Source organism: Drosophila grimshawi, unplaced genomic scaffold (assembly GCF_018153295.1).
Source record: "Drosophila grimshawi isolate 15287-2541.00 unplaced genomic scaffold, ASM1815329v1 contig_1367, whole genome shotgun sequence".
NCBI classification, from domain to species: Eukaryota; Metazoa; Arthropoda; class Insecta; order Diptera; family Drosophilidae; genus Drosophila; species Drosophila grimshawi.
In genome coordinates this window covers 7,123,866-7,143,276 of record NW_025062889.1, presented here as the reverse complement: position 1 = coordinate 7,143,276, position 19,411 = coordinate 7,123,866, and the positions used below count along the sequence as shown (strand labels likewise).

The window sequence follows — 19,411 nt, the reverse complement described above, 5'->3', positions numbered from 1 at the left end:
CATGCCGTAAAGCAAATAAACGGGGAACGAAAGAAAAATCAAGAAAATGCCCCAAGGGCGAAGGCACGGACCTGGAATATAGTTGCCGTCGCATTTTCACTTAAGTAAAAAGGCAGGGCAGGAATAGAGAGTTCGGCGCTTGGAGTCCAGGACTCTGACAACAACAGCCAGGTGTGGGTGCGTGACCCTGGCAAACATCTACGACCAACGACAATTCAAATCCAATTAAAGTAAAAGCAATTTGCTCGCCACATGAAAACTGCAGCCAAAAGAGATTTCGTTTAGTTAGCACGATTGTGAAATTAGAACGCCTTGAAACCTCTATTTAATTAGACACTTTTACGACCAACCCGGCAAGCAGCATATAATGGAATACTGCTCTCGAGGGTGCAGTGCAACAAAAGCAAAATAAAATAATAATAAAAAAAAAACAATAAGATACCCCTTTGTCACATTGTGTCGCTAAAGAGGCCGTGGACAACAGTTAGTTGCATTGCCAGGACATGCAACAATGACGACATTGACAGATGACAATGTGTGGATACGCCTGTCAAAAAGGTTAGAAAATTACACAACTTTTGCCCCGACCATTGTAGAAAGACAACTATGAACCACTGATAGTGTAACAATTAAAATAGGAAATATAGGAAATATAAAATTGTTAGCATGAGGCAACTATTTTCTAACAACATTTTAATCATATTATCTTGATTAATTAGAGTATTTAGTATTCAGCTTGTATCTAATATTTTGTTGTTGGTTTTTTGCCCCCCTTTTTATTGAGTTTATTTGAATTGCCGGCTTATCGAATCGGGGCCGTTCGGCATTATCAATGCTTGCAACCTACGTCACTGCACATTAAAATTGCAAAGGATTTCGTCGAGTGTTCGTCGTATGGGTGTGGCATAGTAGTCCTTCAGTGTCGACAGTCGACAACGCCGACAGACAAGGGCCACATAAGTACGTAAGACTTTCAATCAGAGTGCACCGAAACGGAAATTCTGCGCTGCAGCGCAGAAAGGAAGGAAATACATGCACGTGTGAACTAAATGACTGACTGACTGACTGACGGACTGACTGACTGACTGACGGACTGACTGACTGCTTGTCTGATGGATGAACTGATGTTGTGATGGCTCAGACAAGCAGTCGCCTTGCAAGTTAACCAACTATATCAAATAACATTGAATGTTTTGCCTCAATACTGGTTTAGATGCAGTTTAGAGTTGCCAGCTCTTCTCCATGCTTCTGGTTTTATCTGTATAAAAGGATATGCTAATGTTGTATATTGTTGTGTATTATGGAAATGATGCAAACAATAGCCAATATCACTGCACCTATAAATATGGCCATCCATTTACGGAGCTTAGTAGATAAGATAAATAAATATATTATAGATACCAATTTATTCTAACTAAATACCTATAATTTATATTGTAATTGATTTATGTCTGTTCATTATACAAAATGGAATCGCAATCACAATAGCCACTGAATAAAAACATTTCTTATGTATATAAAAACATATTTATAGCAAATTGCACAAATTCGTTACGGGGTATCTCAAGTCGATCAGTTGTTGTATTCCAGACCGCTCGTTAGAACAAGGTTGCTGCCGTTAGTCGATTCTTGGCATGAACTTTGCTTCCGATTTTGCATACTTTGAACTTTTGCAATATATTGTATTAAAGTTGCCTCATTCTAAGCTTTTGTTATTGTTCTGTACAAGGTTCATATTGCATAGAGATATTCAAAGTATCTGTGCAACGATGGTACATTATTATAAAATATCAAAAGTGCCAACAGCATCAACATCATCGATGTTGGCAATGCGGAATTGGATGGACCTAAGTAAGTAGGCAAATATGGTTTCAATGAAGCTCGAAGAGCTACATAAAATGCAATTGAGCTTAAAGATAAGAGAAAATATTGCCAACTTAACCAAATGAGTTGAGCTTAGCATGTTAATATTAAGCAGACATATTTAGCGCTGCTGTTGATATTTGAAGTAGCTCAATGCTTGCGCTTATCTCAATTATTAAGATACAAAACACAACACAACAAAACAAAATCCTGAAACCGTCAATAATTTACGCATCGATACATTTTGAAATTTCGGTTTCAATTTCCTGGCTGACTGAATAAATGCTACGCTATCTGTCGTTGCGGCTGAATATCAAAACTCACGGATCCGCCAAGCCATTTGCCATTTGCCTGCCTGTCCAAATACGAATCCATTTAAGCGTTCAAATAATGACCGAAAATCCGTAACTGAAATAAATTTGATTTTATTGACAGGGAATCAGCGGCAAACGCACTTCCACAATGCCCAGACAATGGGCCAGCCGAAGGAAATTACATTTAGGCATCCATTGTTGTTTAGCACGAAGCCGCAGCAAATGAATAATGATGTGCACGAAAAGGGGTTGCTTGCGTACTACCCCACACTAAAGTACTACCCCAAACACCCAGTACCTCTACCTCCACATACATCGCTACCTCTACGCTACTCTAAGTGGCGGTTAAAGCACCTGGCTACTCTGTCAACGGGGCGTATAAATCTTGGGTTCCTCGATTAGGGCTCTTGATAAAACTGTATTTGTTGTTTGGTATTTGGTGTGTGGAGTTTCGTGATCCCCGTCCATGGTTTATTAAATATTAAGGTAATTTGTAGATTTACACGATTTTCGGGCCAATGTGGGTCATATTTATGTGCATGCCTTGAATAATTTCACAAGAATATCGGCATTCATGGCCTCAGAGCTTTCGTGTAATTTATTAGTCTCGTGTTTCAATATTTAATTGAATACGCTGTCGCAGCTTAGATAAATGGACATCGTCCTGCCTCCTATGGCAAAAGCGTGTGGCATTAAACTGTCGAGCACTTACAGAGACCAGCTGGACGGGCAGACATCCCGTGACATTTGGTGTTTTATTAATAGCCGCACACAATTAAGTAAACAACCAGATTGTTACCCCAAACTAACAAAAAGTACGATGAAAATGAAAGAAGTTCTTAAACTTGAACCAAGAACTTATATACAATCCAGTTTCCACATATAGCCTAAACTTATAACTCAATTTGACGTGAATACAAAAAATAGTTTGGGGCGTTAAGGAGTGGATTCTTTCATTGCGTGACTCTTTTCAGAGTGATTGATTAAAATAAACACAAATAGCAACGAGCTTTTGCAACATTTTCGATAAATGGAAATAGCTGTATTGAACGAAACTCAATAAGTCAAGATTGAACTACGAATAATCTATCACAAGTTTGTTACACAAGGAAGTTTAATTCGTCAGCTTTCATCTTTAAAATAACAAATTTCAACGTAGACTCATTTGTGGGATCAAATCATGGATAATTTGGACCCGATTATAAGAGTCTACTATTGAGTTTCGAATTCAACACTAATATATATGTATAAGTATTCATTACTGTGCTTTGTAATTAGAGCTTTGGCAATTAAAACAATGGGAAATCCAATAAATTATGGGAAAGTCGAAGCTTACCATAACAAAACAATAATAACAATATTGTGTAACCTGTAATTAATTTTAATCATGTTACACTTGTTTCTGCCATCAGATCAGAGCAATAACAATTCACTTTTAGACCCAATTTGGTGCTTCATAAATATAGACTGTGCAGGAGGCGAGTTACTTAACTACAATGACCTCCAATTCGGTTTTATTATGAATTTAAGAGAGACTATAATGCACACCACATACTCTGCCGACGGCCTTTCATAAAGTTTGCTTAACTTACGCCCCAGCAAGCGGCCAACTTACTTAGGCACTTTGATGTGAACCGCGAGCCTTGACAAGGCCAAGTGCCAAAAGGGGCGTGGTAAGGAGGCACGCCACTCAAAAGCCGCAGCTTTTGCAGCACACGTGTGTGTGTGTGTGCGGTCTATACTATTTTCAGGGACTGAAAGCCAACCATTAGATATGCAAAGTCAAACACACCTATGCAAGCTGCCAGAGGCGATGGACTCAACTTGTTGGCATACGCGACGTATGCGCAATGTGTGTGTATTGCAATGGAACATGGTCTGTTTATGGGGGTTGGGCTTTGCTACTGCTTGTAAGTCTACTGTGGCAATTTTACGCGCTGATTGACTAAATACACGGAAGGCGAAACCATATGGAAGCTAACTGTTTACTCTTGCATTAATTATAACAGTGTAATGTGTGCATATAAATAAATGACCAACTGCAGGATTCGTCCTGGCGACATCTGTCTGGCATTCGAGTTTGACAATTTGTTACATGATTCGATGTGGCTTGTGCTTTGTCCTTTGCGCTTTTTCTTTTATTCTGGTTTCCTTATTGATTTAATGTCTAGCAAACCGAAAGCATAATATGCGCATAAGTATGCTTAAGTAAACATGTATTTTGTTTGTGCACATATATTTTCTGTCGATCATTGTATATTTCAAATTGAATTATATCAAAGTGAATACACAGCAAAAGTCAGAGTCAGAGCTATAGTCCGAATCATTGAATAGGGACCAACACGTAGCTGACTTGTTATCTCTTTGTGGGTGGTTGGGTGGCTGGTTGCCAATTTAAAGGCTTGACATCTGTACACTGCTATGCACAGAGCAAGCAAGCAACACAACATGAAATACAGTCAGGACTGTGGCATGACAAACTGATGCTGTGTTTTCTTTCTTTTTTTTTTTTTGGTTTGGTTTTTGGTTTTCTGTACCTAAATGATTTCTTTTGTGGAATTGATAACTCCATGTCTGTGTGTGGGTATTTCTGTATGTTCGACTTTTTGTATGACACATTTAAAATGCCTTGGCTTTGGCTTTGGCTTTGACTCTGCCAGAGTCGCCCTTTGGGGGATTTTTAACAAATTAAAGTCGTGTACAGCTGCAGGGCAAACAGAACTTTGACAAGGGCTTTTTGTAAATATCATTGGCACATATATGTATGTATATATCGTACATACATTGAACGGGCATGTGGCTGGATACGCCAACAGACGACAGCTATATATATATTTATATATATATATATATATATGTGTGTGACGGTTGTGCACATATCGAGCATTTCAGTGGCTTATGTGAATACAATTGCTGTGTCATTCTTGTCAAAATTAATCGCAAAATGCCAGATAGCTAAATTTTAAATCAATTGGACATCATGAAATATTAAATTTCCTTTCGATTTGTCAACAATTTGTATGGCTTCAATAACTAATCAGCTAAAATACATGTTTGAGATAGATTAGTTTACTCTTGAATTGATTCCGACAAGGACAGCCGGTTGATATTATTATCTCATCATTTTTTTTTTTAAATATTGTCCCAGATTAAGTTAGATACAAACTTTATACATTTTGCGGTTGATAAGTAGCTGCGCAAAACTTTCTGAAAACTTTTCTCACATTTTCCACACCTTGTTCTTTTCCCCTGTATATATTTCATATTCCACAACAGTGCTCATGAATGATGAAAACAATAGAATTTAATTTGCATGCGCAAATAAACTCTACTTTAAATTTATAGTGTTTTCTGTTTAAGAACCTCAGTCCCTTGTGTTATATTTGTCTGCGTTGAGAGGAACCAATTGCTGAAGCTCGCATTTTAACAACTCACTTAGCGGGCACATTAAGAATTGAAACTTGCTGCCGCAGCAATTTTGACGCCCAGCCCAGCCAGAGTTCGTGCAACAGAGGGTAACTTACGCAAAAACTAAGACAATTTGCAACGAGGACTATAAATATTTTTTTGGCTGACTGCAGATGTAATGCCCACGAGCACAAGCAGAGAATGTTAAAAGAAGTCCTGGCTACGTGCTGAACATAAAGTGAGTTTAGTCCCTATATGTTGGCCATTCCCTACACAGGATAAGCCAAATATTAGCGGTTTACGGTGTAAGTCACCATCTTTTTCACGCGCTTTGGCCGCAATTTCGATTGGCATCTGTCATATTTTTAGTGAAGAAATTCCTGTCAGAAATATATACACGCATATTTCCATTTTTATTTTGTTGCCATCACATCCATCATTCACGACATTTATTTGTTTAATTTTAAAATATGATTTTAACGTCGTATATCATTTATAAAAGTTTTTGCTTATTGCTTTTTGTAAATTATGCGCTAAATTGTAGTTGGCAATGATTGATTGGCAAGCCAAAATAAATTTGTGGTTTTTTGTTTATTATTTTTTGTCCCTCCACAAGGAATGTTTGTTTTGGAATATTTGCTTTGAGCCTGACGCTTGTAAAGCAAGTCATAAACATATTTCACGACGGAATAAAAAGTGAGTGCGGCAAAGCGAATGAAATAACAAACGTTGTAGGTCATGTGTCATTTTCAGAGTTCTCAGCTCTGTTCGTTTCCATACTCCGGACACAGTTGCATGTTGCTTATTTGTTTGCACTTTGTTAGGAGGCGACCAAAAAACTTTAACAACAACATTTTTGTGAGTCTGGCCCGCCAACGGCTGAAATTGAATATTTTATTTTTGCTTTGTCTCCTTTGGCATTGTTCTTGTTAATGGTGGGGTAAGGTAAGTTAAATATCTGAATACTTCAGCTAACGTGAAAAATTGTTGATGAGTTTAAGCTGAGTGATGTAAAATTTTTTTGAGCCAGGTGAAATATGTTTTTGCCATTAAGTGTTGCTAAAGCAAATAACTTTGAACTCAAAAATATATGTATATCATTGAGCATATTTTTAGAGATAAAAAATCTAAAGCAATTTGCGAAAATATGACTTAAGCTGTTATTATATTGTCTCATATTTACATCGTTTGATATTTGAACTTCAAGAAAGTTATTATTTTACGAAATGAGTTTTTTTATTCAGGAAAATGTGCCTTCAGCCAAAATAAAATAAATTGAATAACAAAATCTAATAAATATGATATCACACCCAATAAGATTTCAACTTAATTACATGCAAAGCGCAAACATTTTAAATTTAATGCTCACCTTTGATTATTTTTGGCAATATATATAATATAAATTGAAATTTGAAAAGCTTTCATCCAGCTGGAGTTTATTTTAAGTGCAGAATTAGGCAACCCAATTTAGACTCAATTTCTTCAACGTTTTCGACCTTTTTTGATCAACAAAAAAAAAAAAAGCAAGCCAATCCCTTTTTGTGTACACAGCCCTGTTCGTCCATTTGAACGACACGCCTCTTAATTAAACTACGCGCCTCATCGTACTGCATAGGTTCGCAGCCAAATTAAATCATGAAAATCCCTCGAAAAATCCATAACAAAGTGTCAACACTCAATCATTAAGAGGCAAAGCATAAAAAATGACGACCACCAAAAAGTGTTGCACAGAAATGGGTCAGCGTCGAGGGCAGATAAAATGTCACCCGAATGGAGTAACAAAATGTAGGATTTTTAATTGTCGCCGCCAATCGATATACGATAGGCACAAACAAATAAAAATCAAATATGCGAGCCTGTTAACGGTCAACAGCACCATTATTGAAGCTGATTAGATGCAAATGGCGGCGATAAAAAGACTTAAGCGGAAACCAAACTACACCATTTGTCCCGACAAACTACCGAGCCAAGTACCAATTGGAAGTCAGGAAAGAAAAATTATTGTAAAACCCCAGCCAGATTTTGTGATATTTTTATGTTGAAAAAATATAAAAACAGAATAAATAAGAGAATAAGAGCGATGGGCGTGTGGCGGCGCGCACACAGTTTTTATTTATTCATGGGCACGCTAACTTGTACGCCAGAGCTGCTGCCCAGGACACACAGCTAGGATATTACAGTTGGGCGCACAATTTAAGAAAAAAAAAGAAGTATATATATATATACACATGTATCGCAATATGGTACTGTGGTGATTTTAATGGAATTTTGCATTTTTATGTGTAAGGTCACACACCTGCTCGTAAAATGATAATCAAACGCAGGACATGCGGCTTATGTGACAAATTGGAAAATGACAATTGATAACTAAACGGCAGGAAAAAATGTAAATTGAAAACTTAAGCATAGCTCGTACCTTGTCCAAAGGGTAAGCAGGCGGTGAATTGACTTCAGCACTTAAGTATGCTACACTTTTTGAATTTCAAAATATATACTTGAGTCGCGCGCACTTTCACTTTTAAGCTGCTGCTGCTGAACTGAACCTATCGAACCCAACACCTCGCTTGATTTGTGAAACTGGCCTCGTTTGTTCCGCTGGGTTTGGTTAAAACAGCGTTTCTGTTAACGCTGCTCGACATTCGGGCTCACGAGTGTTCTCGAAACGAGTGATGTTTTCCGACCACTGTTAACTGCCGCTGACTCGGATCCATCTGGAATTGAAACACGGCACAGCCCACTAAAAAAAAAGTAGGTCTAGCACTGAGTGAAAACTCATTGTCCGCTTTGAGTGGCATCCACTTAGTTGGAGAGAATCCTAACCCCGCGCACTGTGTCTGAAGTTGTGCCAAGTAAAAGCTTTTCGGAAAGCTTTTGGTTTAGTGGGAATTATTCCAATGCCAAATGTAACCAGTATTTTAAATACTTAGGCAGAAACAAGGGTAAATTTTTAAGCTTTAAATACCTGAATATAAAATATTTATAGTTCGTATATAAGCAACGCCAATATTTACCTGTAAGTAAAGAATGGAATAACAAATTAGTATTTAAATCGTTAAAGATTTACTAACGAACATAAAAAATTGGTAACTGAAATACACACGTTAAAACACATGAACAACAATAGTTTTGATATACATTTATAAAAGGAAATTTTTAACACCGTATAACAAAAACAACAAGTACAAGTACAAATAGAGAGAGAAAGAGTGAGAGAGCTTATTAGCTCAAAAGCTTGAAGAGCTTTTAAAAAGTGTTGCCATTGTATATAAATGTTGGGCTTTTATAATTTTTTTTTTTTTTGTAATTTAATTTGGAAAGTCCGTTAGAAAAACATGCCAATATAATATTTAAGAGTTTCTTTTATTTATAAATATTTTCAATATATTTAATATCAAAATGTTAAGATACATCAAAGAAACGTGCAAAGTTAGTGACAAAAAAATTGTAGGCAGCTATATTTTCAAAACAGCTTAACAACACTGTTAAGCAACTAACAACACTGTAGTATTTGATAAGTATTAGTAGCACAACACACAAAAAATAACACGTGCTTTCTAGGCCGTTACTATATGTACATAGATAGGTTGCTAGGCTTTTGTTTATTGTTATTGTTAACGAAACAACAACAACATCAACAAAATGCCTAGCTATCAAACACACACACACACCATTTGATGTTGTTGTCATTGTTGTTGTGGTTGTTGTTATTTTTGGTGCTGGCTAAAACGAATTAACATCGAATTTAAAATCGAGATCCAAATTTTTCAACGGATTTCGACGGAATTTCTTGCTGCCATGATGATGATGGTGATGTGGTATAAGTATCTCCACTTCCGGTTCTTCATCTGCAGTATTATCGATATACATATTTTCGGATTTGGTTTAACAATTTCAATTTCAAGTTGTTCGTGTCGATTGTTTATATAAAAAATATACAAAGACAAATACAGAGAAGAAATGCCATTAAAACAAAATACAATCAAAACCCGTTTCAATTTTCGTTAAATATATATTTATATATTAATCTGAGTCAAGTGCATGAGCCATGTAATAAGCATAACGAGTACAATATCAAAAGAACAAAAAGACGATGAAATTTATGAAGAAAATGAATTCAACAAAGTGAATGTCAAGTAAAAGTTGCACATACATAAATATACACACACAAAACACACGCAAGAAAACTTAGAATTTAATACAGTGCGTATGCGTTATATTCGCGCATATGCGACTCAATTTCCTGCTAACACGCATCGGCCTATTAGCATTGATTAGAGCCACGCAACTTGGTATCTTCTGCTGATGATATACACGTGTAAAGTGCGATTGACTCATCGACCCACCACAGAATAGCTACGCATCAATTGTCAGTTTTCTGAATAATTTCCGCAAGTTCCCAAGTCCTTAATCTTATAAATACCTATAGAAGAAACCATTCGCAACACAATAGAGAGACAATATTGAAATATTCGATGTGCACACTTGGCTTGAATATACCCTGTAGTCCGATGTAGAAAACTGAAAAATATATGGACGTATAATCATCCAGGTGCACAGCTCGAACTAGAATTGATTGTTTCGACTGGTCAAGAAATAAATGCATTTTTTTGTGCCAGAAGTATCTCTATGTATCTGTGGCAAAAGTATACTCTTGCTATGTGTGCAGGGTATAAACAATAAAGACGGGGAAAAGGGTTAGCTACATTTCCATACGCAACCAAAACTTTTTAAGTGCGACGCGGCAACAATAAAAGAAAACCAAAGAAAAGAAAAAATAGGACTAACATAATAAAATGAAACTTCCCAAAATGAAATGCCAACTCTTGAAGTCAATGTTGAGTTTGGGCCCTCAAAAAGTTATACAATACTCGTTGTTATGGCAGTTGTTGAAGTGCAGTTGCCAGTGGCTGGAGATTCTCCTTAAGTGGTTGCATTGGACTGCCACCTGAGTGCATGGATATATTTACCTAAGTCTTACTGTCAGCTAACAAAGTTTTATTGCATCTTATCGATGTGCTCTTTTTACAAATATAATTTATTTATAGTAAGGTACTTTTTATATATACAACCAACTTGCATCATTGTCATTTTCCTCATTAAACAAATTACAAAATTACAGCAATCATGATTTAGAAAAAACTTAAACCATTTGCAAAGCAACAGTTTTTTTAATGGTGTAAAAATGTAAAAATTGTTATCTAACTTTTTGTCAAAGACTTTCTAGATTTTGTTTGAATGTGGCAAATATTTACTTTAAATCTCAAGTCCACAAATAAGATTCCTTGGCTAAAAGAGTATGCATCTCTCTAATTGAATGAAATTGCTCAATCATAGCCAGGCCTATTAAATATGCATGTGACAATATCTACACAGCTGAGCTTGCTAAATTTCAAAAGCATGGCTCATTGGTATGCACCTCCAGTGTGACGGCATGAGAAAACTTAGAGTTTGTGGTAGCCCATTACGTTCTGGGGCTGGCAAAGACAGTGAACGACAACACACACACACACACACAGACACACAGACTCATACACCATAACACAATTGCAGCACACACACAGACATACTAAGCAAAGTGTGGGAAAAGTTAGATGTCTGTCAGCCGTCTCTTTGCCTGCCTCAACTTGTTTGCAGCAGGCAATCGGCGAACGAGTTGCCGCCTGGCTGGCTAAACTTTTAATCAGCTTGCAAAAGTTACATCCTGGGCGCGCAATTATAGCCAAATTTCAGAACCAGCAAAAACATAATCAAGTTAATTGCATAAAGAATGTTATGCAAAGGCTTTCAAGAGCAGCGGCAACAACAATAACAACAAACAATATCATTCTAACAAAATAAAACAACAATGAAGGAGCAGAAAAAGCGGCGCCAGGTTTATTGTCCTGCCGTCGCGAACTACATGTATATGTATATATAAATATGTACAACACATAAATATGTATGTGTGTGTGTGTGTGTGCACACTTTATGTTGTCAGCTAATATGGCTTATTGCTGGCATTGTTGTTATTGCTGCTGGTGTTACTCTGCTTGTTGTAATACAATCAATTTCCGCTTTTGTTTGTCAAGAAAAGTTGAAGAACTTTTTGTGTTTCAACTTGCGGCACTTTATGTTGTTATTGTTTTTCTTCTATTTTTTTATTTTATTTTATTTTTTTGCTGATTTTTTTCTTATTGACGGCAGCATTTTTATGAAGCGGAAGCAACAGCTCAGCTGCCAGCGCCGGTTTAAACATGACGTATACGCAATACTGCCACTCCTGCCCAAAACAATTTATTGATTGCCTGACATTGCCAGCGGGTGTTTGGGATGTTGAGCAGGATGTTGGGATGTGTTAGGATGTTAAGTACACATTTTTTAATTAAATTTCCTCCTTATGGTGCGTAATATCCATTATCATCCTTGTGTTTAGCAATGAATGCCACTTTATTGGTCGCCTGTTTGCCTGCTTTGGGCCATTTAAGTTGGATTTGTTTGTGAGTTGCGGCATTGGCTTTGAGCAATTAGCTTTTGTGTTATATGGTGTGCTTGATTAAGATCCAAAACTCTCAGATATGCCTCAGGACCATAAGCTAGACACACACACACACGCACAAACATTATGTCAAATAGGTCGACTACCAAATTGGTATCAGACTCGACTTTGTAAATGTCTGCTGCGTGTTCTGTTCATAGTAGACTGAATTCTTTATTGGAATAAATTATGCATTTATCAAAATCAGAGAAAAGAATAAGACATGCCCGCCCTATTTATAATACTTTATTTTTAGACGATACGAAAACAGCAAAAGTGAACATAAAAACATTTATATTCATTAATAAGGAAAAAAGGTCAGTGTCTCGAGACTTACCAAAAAGTCAAGCAAAGGGATTTTAACTTTTTAAGACTGTTTGACTCGAAGTCATTAATGATTAATGCCTTTCCACCAATTTATTGCTCCATGACGCAAATGCTGTGTGAGTCAGCTCTAAAATGTATTTCCATTCCACTGACTTGACATTAAAACAGATAACCGAAATAATAAATACAAAAAGTATTTAAATTTTATTGCCAATGTCTTGCTGCAGTTGCCAAAGCATTTATGATGGCGAAATACTAACAAAAAAATAAATTCATAAGCCATTAAACAGCAGAAAATGACAGTAGAGTATTCCATTTCAAAGAATGCCACCGATAACAAATAATCACATAATTTACAGTCAGACGGGGAACGGATGACAAATTTGCAAAATAGCGATATGCGTCATATCGACGTGCAAGGATATCAGTGTTGCTTAGAAATGTATGCGCATATTTTGTGCTCCAAGTGGCAAATGCTAAAATGCCAGACGTTCAAAAAAATACATCGACTGGGCTTATAAGCATCGTAAATAACATTGGCCATATCAATAACTTCATAATAAATTCATAACCAGCAGACGTCGAATAACACACATTTTTATTATTCTTAAATTTTTTTTCTTCTGAGAAGTGAAAGCAAGTGAAAACTTAAGTTTCAGATGTGAAAATGTATTCAGCGCTTTATAGTTGAAGAAAAGCTCTGCAAGATTATTAATATTGTCTTTGTGATCTTGTTTGTATAAAGTTATATGAAAACGAAGTAAATTGGAAGTTAAGCTATGTCTTTAGACATACTAATATTCAATGTCGTCAGTGCTTAATTTTTTCTTATGTCAAGTTTTCGGCATTCAAAGACATCTTGACTTAATTCGCAACTACGACAAATTCATCCAGTTTTGCTACTACTTTTGTACATTTGTCAGTATCGGACGTCATTTTAATACATCATTTGTCGCTAATGGTTTCTTTTGTTATAATTATTTGCTAAGCAGTCTGGCGTCTTTCACAATTACTTTGCACAGTCAATAAGGAAACCGCTGAAGAAACCGTGCAGCGAGCAATGACAGAATCGTAAATAGGATGACAGGAAATGCTGAACGGTAAATGGAGCAACGGAAATCTCACGGGCATAACTAGGGGATGTCAATTTATCATTTCCGTTTGTTAACGCGTCGCAAATTGTACGCTTAGCAAATGTTTTTGCTCGCTTTTAAAAGCCATTTGATTCCACAAAGTGCGAAGGACAGTTATCTTGGGCAGTTAGCTGACAAACCACACCCCAGCCAACTACTAACTGCGCCCACTGTCGACATTTATGTGTACATAAAGATATGCATAATTTGTGTATGGCGCCAGTTTTTCTCAATTTCAACGCGACTGTCAGAGACAACAAAAAAAAAAAAAACAGAAAAGAAAAACAAAAATATCAAATAACATTCTGGCACGCATTTCTGGTATTTGTCTGGCGCTTTAATGCGACTCCAGTGTCCAATTTTGACGTAGCTTCGTATTTTCATACTTTATGCATTTCTTTCGTGTAAATATGCAGCATTTAGCCAGATAATGACCAACACCCGACCAAACCATCCTATCCACATTCTCATCGCTTTAATTTCATAATTTTGGGCAAGGCCGTCGTTGTTGTTGTCTATTTTTATCCAGACGGACGCACCTTTTATGGCAAATTAAAATAAATGCCAACACAAGGGTTCACCATGGCGTATGCGTAATATTGTTATAGCTGTTCGGATTCGGCAGCGACCAAACGAGCTGTGAATAGTGCCCCACGTGGCCCACAGGCAAAATATGTATTTCAATTCAACTCCCCTCTTCCGTTTGCCTCTAAAAATTTATTGCCTCCAATTTGAAGCTCTCCATGTGGCCTTACTCAAAAATAATGGCTCACTAAGTGAGCGAGAGAACAAAGTGCGGATGTTTGTTGATTAATGCTATTACGACATTCACGAAAGGGTTCCTACATTTAATGCCAAGACTAATGATTTGAAACTGCATTTTAAAGACTCTGCCCACAAGTAAATAAAATGTTGTGCTCTGAAACTTAACCCTATGCACTAACAAGAAGTTTCTTATCTTGGCTCACTGCTTAAGCAAACTGCAACACTGCCACTCAGTCAAACAAAGTGCTCACACCTTAAAAAAAGAAAGAGTTCTAATTAACCAGGGCAAACAAACATGAAAATCGACGAAGCGAGCTGTGAACACATCAAACACGTCAACACAATGAATCTAGCCGTGGTAATGGAAAGAAGATGGCCACACCTTAAGGCAGCAGAGAGTAGAGGCAAACAAAAACAAAAAATATCAAATGGTAATCATTAGCCACCAATAAATCAAACGACTGACGGGAGCAGGCAAAAGCGCCTTATTTACTCTCAATTAGGCTTACATTAGCTCTGAACTCTGTCCGAGTTATATTGAGCAGAGAAAATAGAAATAATTAACAAGCTGCGAAACAACGGCAACGGCAACGGAAACGGATACCGCCAAGCCTGTGATCCATTTTTGTTTTGGGTGTGTATATATATATATATATGTGTGTGTGTGAGTGTGTGAGCTAACTAATTGAAATCGTTTGTAGCTCAAAAGCTTTGGGCGAAACTCAAAGCGGCGCGGCGTTTTAATTAAAATTATGCAAATATATATGATAAGTCCCAAATAAATATAATATAAAGCATACGACCGAGTATCCAGCTGAAACCAGGACTAAACACAAATTATATTGCGTGCCTTTGTGCGCTTATTTCGTTAATTCTATTGATTCATACTCTGCAGCCAGCGGGTATGTTAAATTTTGAATGCCAGACAACCGTTGAATGGCTGTTGAGCTGTGACATTAATTTTATTTTTAGATTAATTTAATTTTGCTTAATTGAAGCCGTATCAAGTGAATTAACACATTCTATCAGCAACATTAGACATTCATTTTAGGTAAACATTGACACAGAAAACATATCTTCCAAATAAGTTGAGTGCGACTGATATTCGTAGGCTCTCACTTAATCTAATAAAATCTCCCCATCTAAAATAAAAATAAATTACTGTCATATGCAGTTTAATCCAATTAGGGTATAATCAAGTCGCGTACGTGCGTTTTGTCCCCATATAGTCTTACACCACTTAGGAATGGCTTAATTGCTCATGTACAACAACAATAAGGCGCCTACAACGGCAATAAGAACGCAAGCAACAATGTGGAGCACCTCTCCCAGGCGTTTATTTGCATTTCACATTAGCAGGAAAGCAGCTCACAGATACTTTACGAGGGCTTAGCATTGGGTAAAGTGTTTTATTGTCTGCTTTCCGCTTTTGGGATGCTTTGTGTATTTATTTAGGATTTTTTTGCACACACTTGTGTGTGAGTGTGTTTGTGTGTGTGTTGCGTAGATTTACGCATGAGTTGACTACTTTATTGCTAATTTATGTGCAGAGTTGTGTAATTTTTGTTGGCCTGGCCACGCCTGAAGACAGCCAGCTAATGGGCATATCTATTTGGGGGTCTACGTAATGCCATTCTGGTTAGGCGTGGCTAGTCGTAAAGATAAGCCATGTCCACGGCAACTACTCTCGTCATCAGCATATATTAATTACTTTATGATGTGCCAAAGACAGACTTTTCAGAAATTCTCTTTATCACTCACGGGTTGAACAAACTGCAGCTGGGACGCAGAAAAAACGGCTCCTTTGGCGGATGTTGCTGTTGGCAGCTCAGTTTTTTATATTATTATTTTTTTTATTTTTTTTATAATTTATTTTGATTTGCAGCCAAGAGAAAAACGCAAACAGACTGTGAATGTGTTGAGCCCCGGCTACGTGCTTATAATATGAAATATTTCTTGGCACAGACCCACAAAGAAGCAGCAGCAATGGCATAAAGCGACGACGACTTAAAAGGCATTTGTATGGTTGATTTGCTTCCCAGTAGTTTTATTTTATGTTTTGTTTTGCAGTTGCCTTCCTTTTTTATGCCGCTGGTGGCCAACAACAAAAACAGCAGAAACGCATAAAAACAACAAATTTAAAACTTAACGAGCGACTATAAACATTTTGGAAATATCAAATTTGGGTCTGTAGATAAAATATTGATGCAAAGGAAACACCAAAACCAAACTTTGTTTGTCTTGCATATTAAAGAAGTTGGAAAGGCTAATTTGATATTTTATAACTTTAATTTCGAATTTTAATCAAGAGTTCACAAGTATATTTATAACACTTATAGCGTCGTTAAAAATAATTAGGGTATTGTTCAAAGGGATTGCTGTGAAAGTGTGTTGTAAATTTAATTTGTATTTTAGTTAAACTCTTCGATCTCATTAACTTTTAGAGTTACAGATACAACTTCTTGATGTAAGCTGTATTCTGTATTACATAGAAAGATCAAGGTCAATTTAAAATTCGAGTTTTTAATTAGCTCACACTTTAGATTTATATTTTAATTGAATTCCTTTTGAAAAGTTATCCATTTTCAAAGCTTCATCAATAGAACCAAATTTGTTTCGCGCCCAAGGCACATCAAAAGCATTTAATAAATGTTAATTAGCGTAGCCAACGAAAATTCGCTCATTTAAATTGTATTCATGGCGGAAATCTCGAACAGCAGCTGTGTCCCTTAACAAGTCCCGTGGCAAGGACATGGTGAAATTAAAATCTGCCAACGCATGCATGAAAATGTTGCGCAAATTAAAAGCAACCGCACCGACGAGTAACAGCAACGAAATTACTAAGCAATAATCATAATTTGTGGTATTAACGGACCACAAGGATACCCAAGGAATACCCAAACAACCGCAACCGTTGGTCCTTTTTATCGACTCCCTCGCCTGCGCTTTACGAGCGCTGATAAAGTGTCGTTGTGCAATTTATATAGCTGGAGATGTGCGAGGGCAGGTAGCCCGGCTGCTCTGGGAGCCAATCCAAACGGGGAACACAGCAGCCGGGAACTGCACCTGTCACGTGGGAAAATACGTCCTGGTAATTTATGAGTCATACTTTTGAGTTCTACACTCTTAGTTTGGCCTCCGGTGCGCAAGCACAACTCGCGCGAATTTTATTTCCATTATTTGAGGCAAACAAACGGCAAAAGTTCTTTTTTCGTTTGGGAAATTTTCTAAAAATAACATTGTGGTTGTAGTTATTTATCTATATACATGCAAAGCAGACAGCTGGAGTGGGAAATTGACGAGCAAAATTGAAGTCAAAAGTTTCACGCTGATGTGTTTAACAAATGTTTTCGCCAAATTGTGTAGTATATTCCGCGATATTGTTAAAAGTTTTGACAGGCTAAAAACGAAAAATAACAATAAAGTGACAGACGTGATAAATAGTACACTTGGGTCAGGAAGGTGACCAATCAGTTACTCTGCTAGTTAGTTAGTTGGAAATTATTAGTTTATTATAATAAATGAGCGATGGAACGATCGAGATACTAGAAATTCTTGCACAGGGCACACATAAATTACATTTAATACAGAATCAGAGAGGTTAGATTAAACTAAACAGACTGCTGCCTTTAGCTAAACAGAATTTGTGGATATATGTGTGCAAATATTCTAAAGGAATATTTATGTTCATTCATAAGAAACTCAGAGCCCCGAAGAGTAGGCAATGAATTCTTGACACCAGAAAATATGATATTTATATTATGCTCTTAGCGCTGTCATAAAAATATATTTATGCGGCGCTTATTAGATAACATAAACAGTGAAGCATGGTCTCTAATAATGCCCATTAGAGGACAGCAGTGGGCAGACGGGACAACAGTTCGGCTACTTAACAAAGTTAAGTGCAGCACAAATTTGCCGAAGGGCAGAACAATTTGCACAGCACTCACACACACAGACACACACACACACACACAGATAGGCACAGAAGTCATAAAAGGACATGTGATATAAGAGCGGAGTGTAATGTAGTGCAGTGTAGTGCGCATTAAGAAGTCATGTATTCCCCATAAGTATTCCCTATATATTAGGAGGGGGCAATATATATTTGCGAGCCCATTAAACACGTTATTGGATTAGAGTGCGAAGCATGTGAGTAGACAGCAACTGAGATAAAGATGCGACACACAGCACACAGTGGATAAATACAACAATACAATAAATAATAATGAAGGTATCACAATACACAATACACACACACACAATACACACACACACACACGTACGCACATATCCCTTATGGATTGGGAAAAAGAATTTATTTTTGGAAAAATTGTATCCTATATATATATATACATATATATGTATTTGAACAGTGTATCTTGACTCTTCTCACCTTCATCCTCGTCATCATCATCGAATTCCGTGATTTCCGCCTTATCGCATGAACGGTCGACGACGCCATTTGTTGCTGTTGCCGTCGCTGCCGCAGCGCTGCCTCCTTTGGCGCTGAGTGCCGCCTTGGCATCGCCATTGGAGATAATCGAATTTGATTTTGCGTGATTTGTGTGATTGTTCGAGTTGGATTTTGCCGATGAGGAGCCACCATCGGCGAGCTCCATTTGTGGTGCGCTCGGCTCCGGTTCGCCATTGCTGACAGCATCGATGGCGGCGCCATCCTTTGTCTTCAGCTCCTGACTGGTGTTGCAGCCCATTTTATCTGTGTCTGTGGGCGCTGTTGCTCGGTCTCTGTGCTTTGAGTTGGCCTAGGTAACCGGGCCCGAACCAACGCCAATCGCTGGCGTTGTTTAATCAATTGCAACAGCAACAACAAAAGTCACACACATACACACACACACACACACGCACACACATACACACACGAGAATACTTCTTTTTTATGCGCACTCACACACACACACACGAATCTAAAGTTTTTGTTGTGAACTTTGTTAGGGTTTGTTATTTGCACTTTGACTTTTGTTGGGTGGAAACCTTTTTGTACAAAAATCGGTTAGAAAAATATTTGTTGTTGTTTTTTCTTAAATAATTGAAATATTATTTCGTTTTCAAAAGAATTACAAAAA

At 37.1% G+C, this 19,411-nt stretch overlaps 2 protein-coding genes across 2 annotated transcripts in view; both read right to left on the bottom strand.

Annotated features, from left to right (window-relative positions):
* Positions 1-8,183, bottom strand: part of LOC6561348 (sperm surface protein Sp17-like) — a 30,838-nt gene extending 22,655 nt beyond the window's left edge. The window contains exon 1 of the mRNA XM_032735219.1: positions 8,002-8,183. The gene's annotated coding sequence lies outside the window, so the exon portion shown is untranslated. The remainder of the gene's footprint in view (positions 1-8,001) is intronic.
* Positions 8,184-9,259: 1,076 nt separating this feature from the next.
* LOC116805103 lies at positions 9,260-19,175 on the bottom strand. Its single transcript, XM_032735218.1, has 2 exons — positions 18,721-19,175; positions 9,260-9,430 (listed from the first exon to the last, which is right to left on the bottom strand). Exons 1-2 carry the CDS (start codon positions 19,037-19,039, stop codon positions 9,306-9,308), a joined length of 444 nt encoding a protein of 147 aa, XP_032591109.1. The 5' UTR covers positions 19,040-19,175; the 3' UTR covers positions 9,260-9,305.
* Positions 19,176-19,411: the final 236 nt, after the last annotated feature.

What these genes read in the sequence shown, in the direction of transcription:
- LOC116805103 (XM_032735218.1), bottom strand. Translation starts at nt 19,039, where the DNA reads ATGGGCTGCAACACCAGTCAGGAGCTGAAGACAAAGGATGGCGCCGCC. An exon ending in TGATGATGACGAGGATGAAG is followed by an intron (nt 9,431 to 18,720) that starts GTGAGAAGAGTC and finishes ATAATACTGCAG; the next exon opens with ATGAAGAACCGGAAGTGGAG.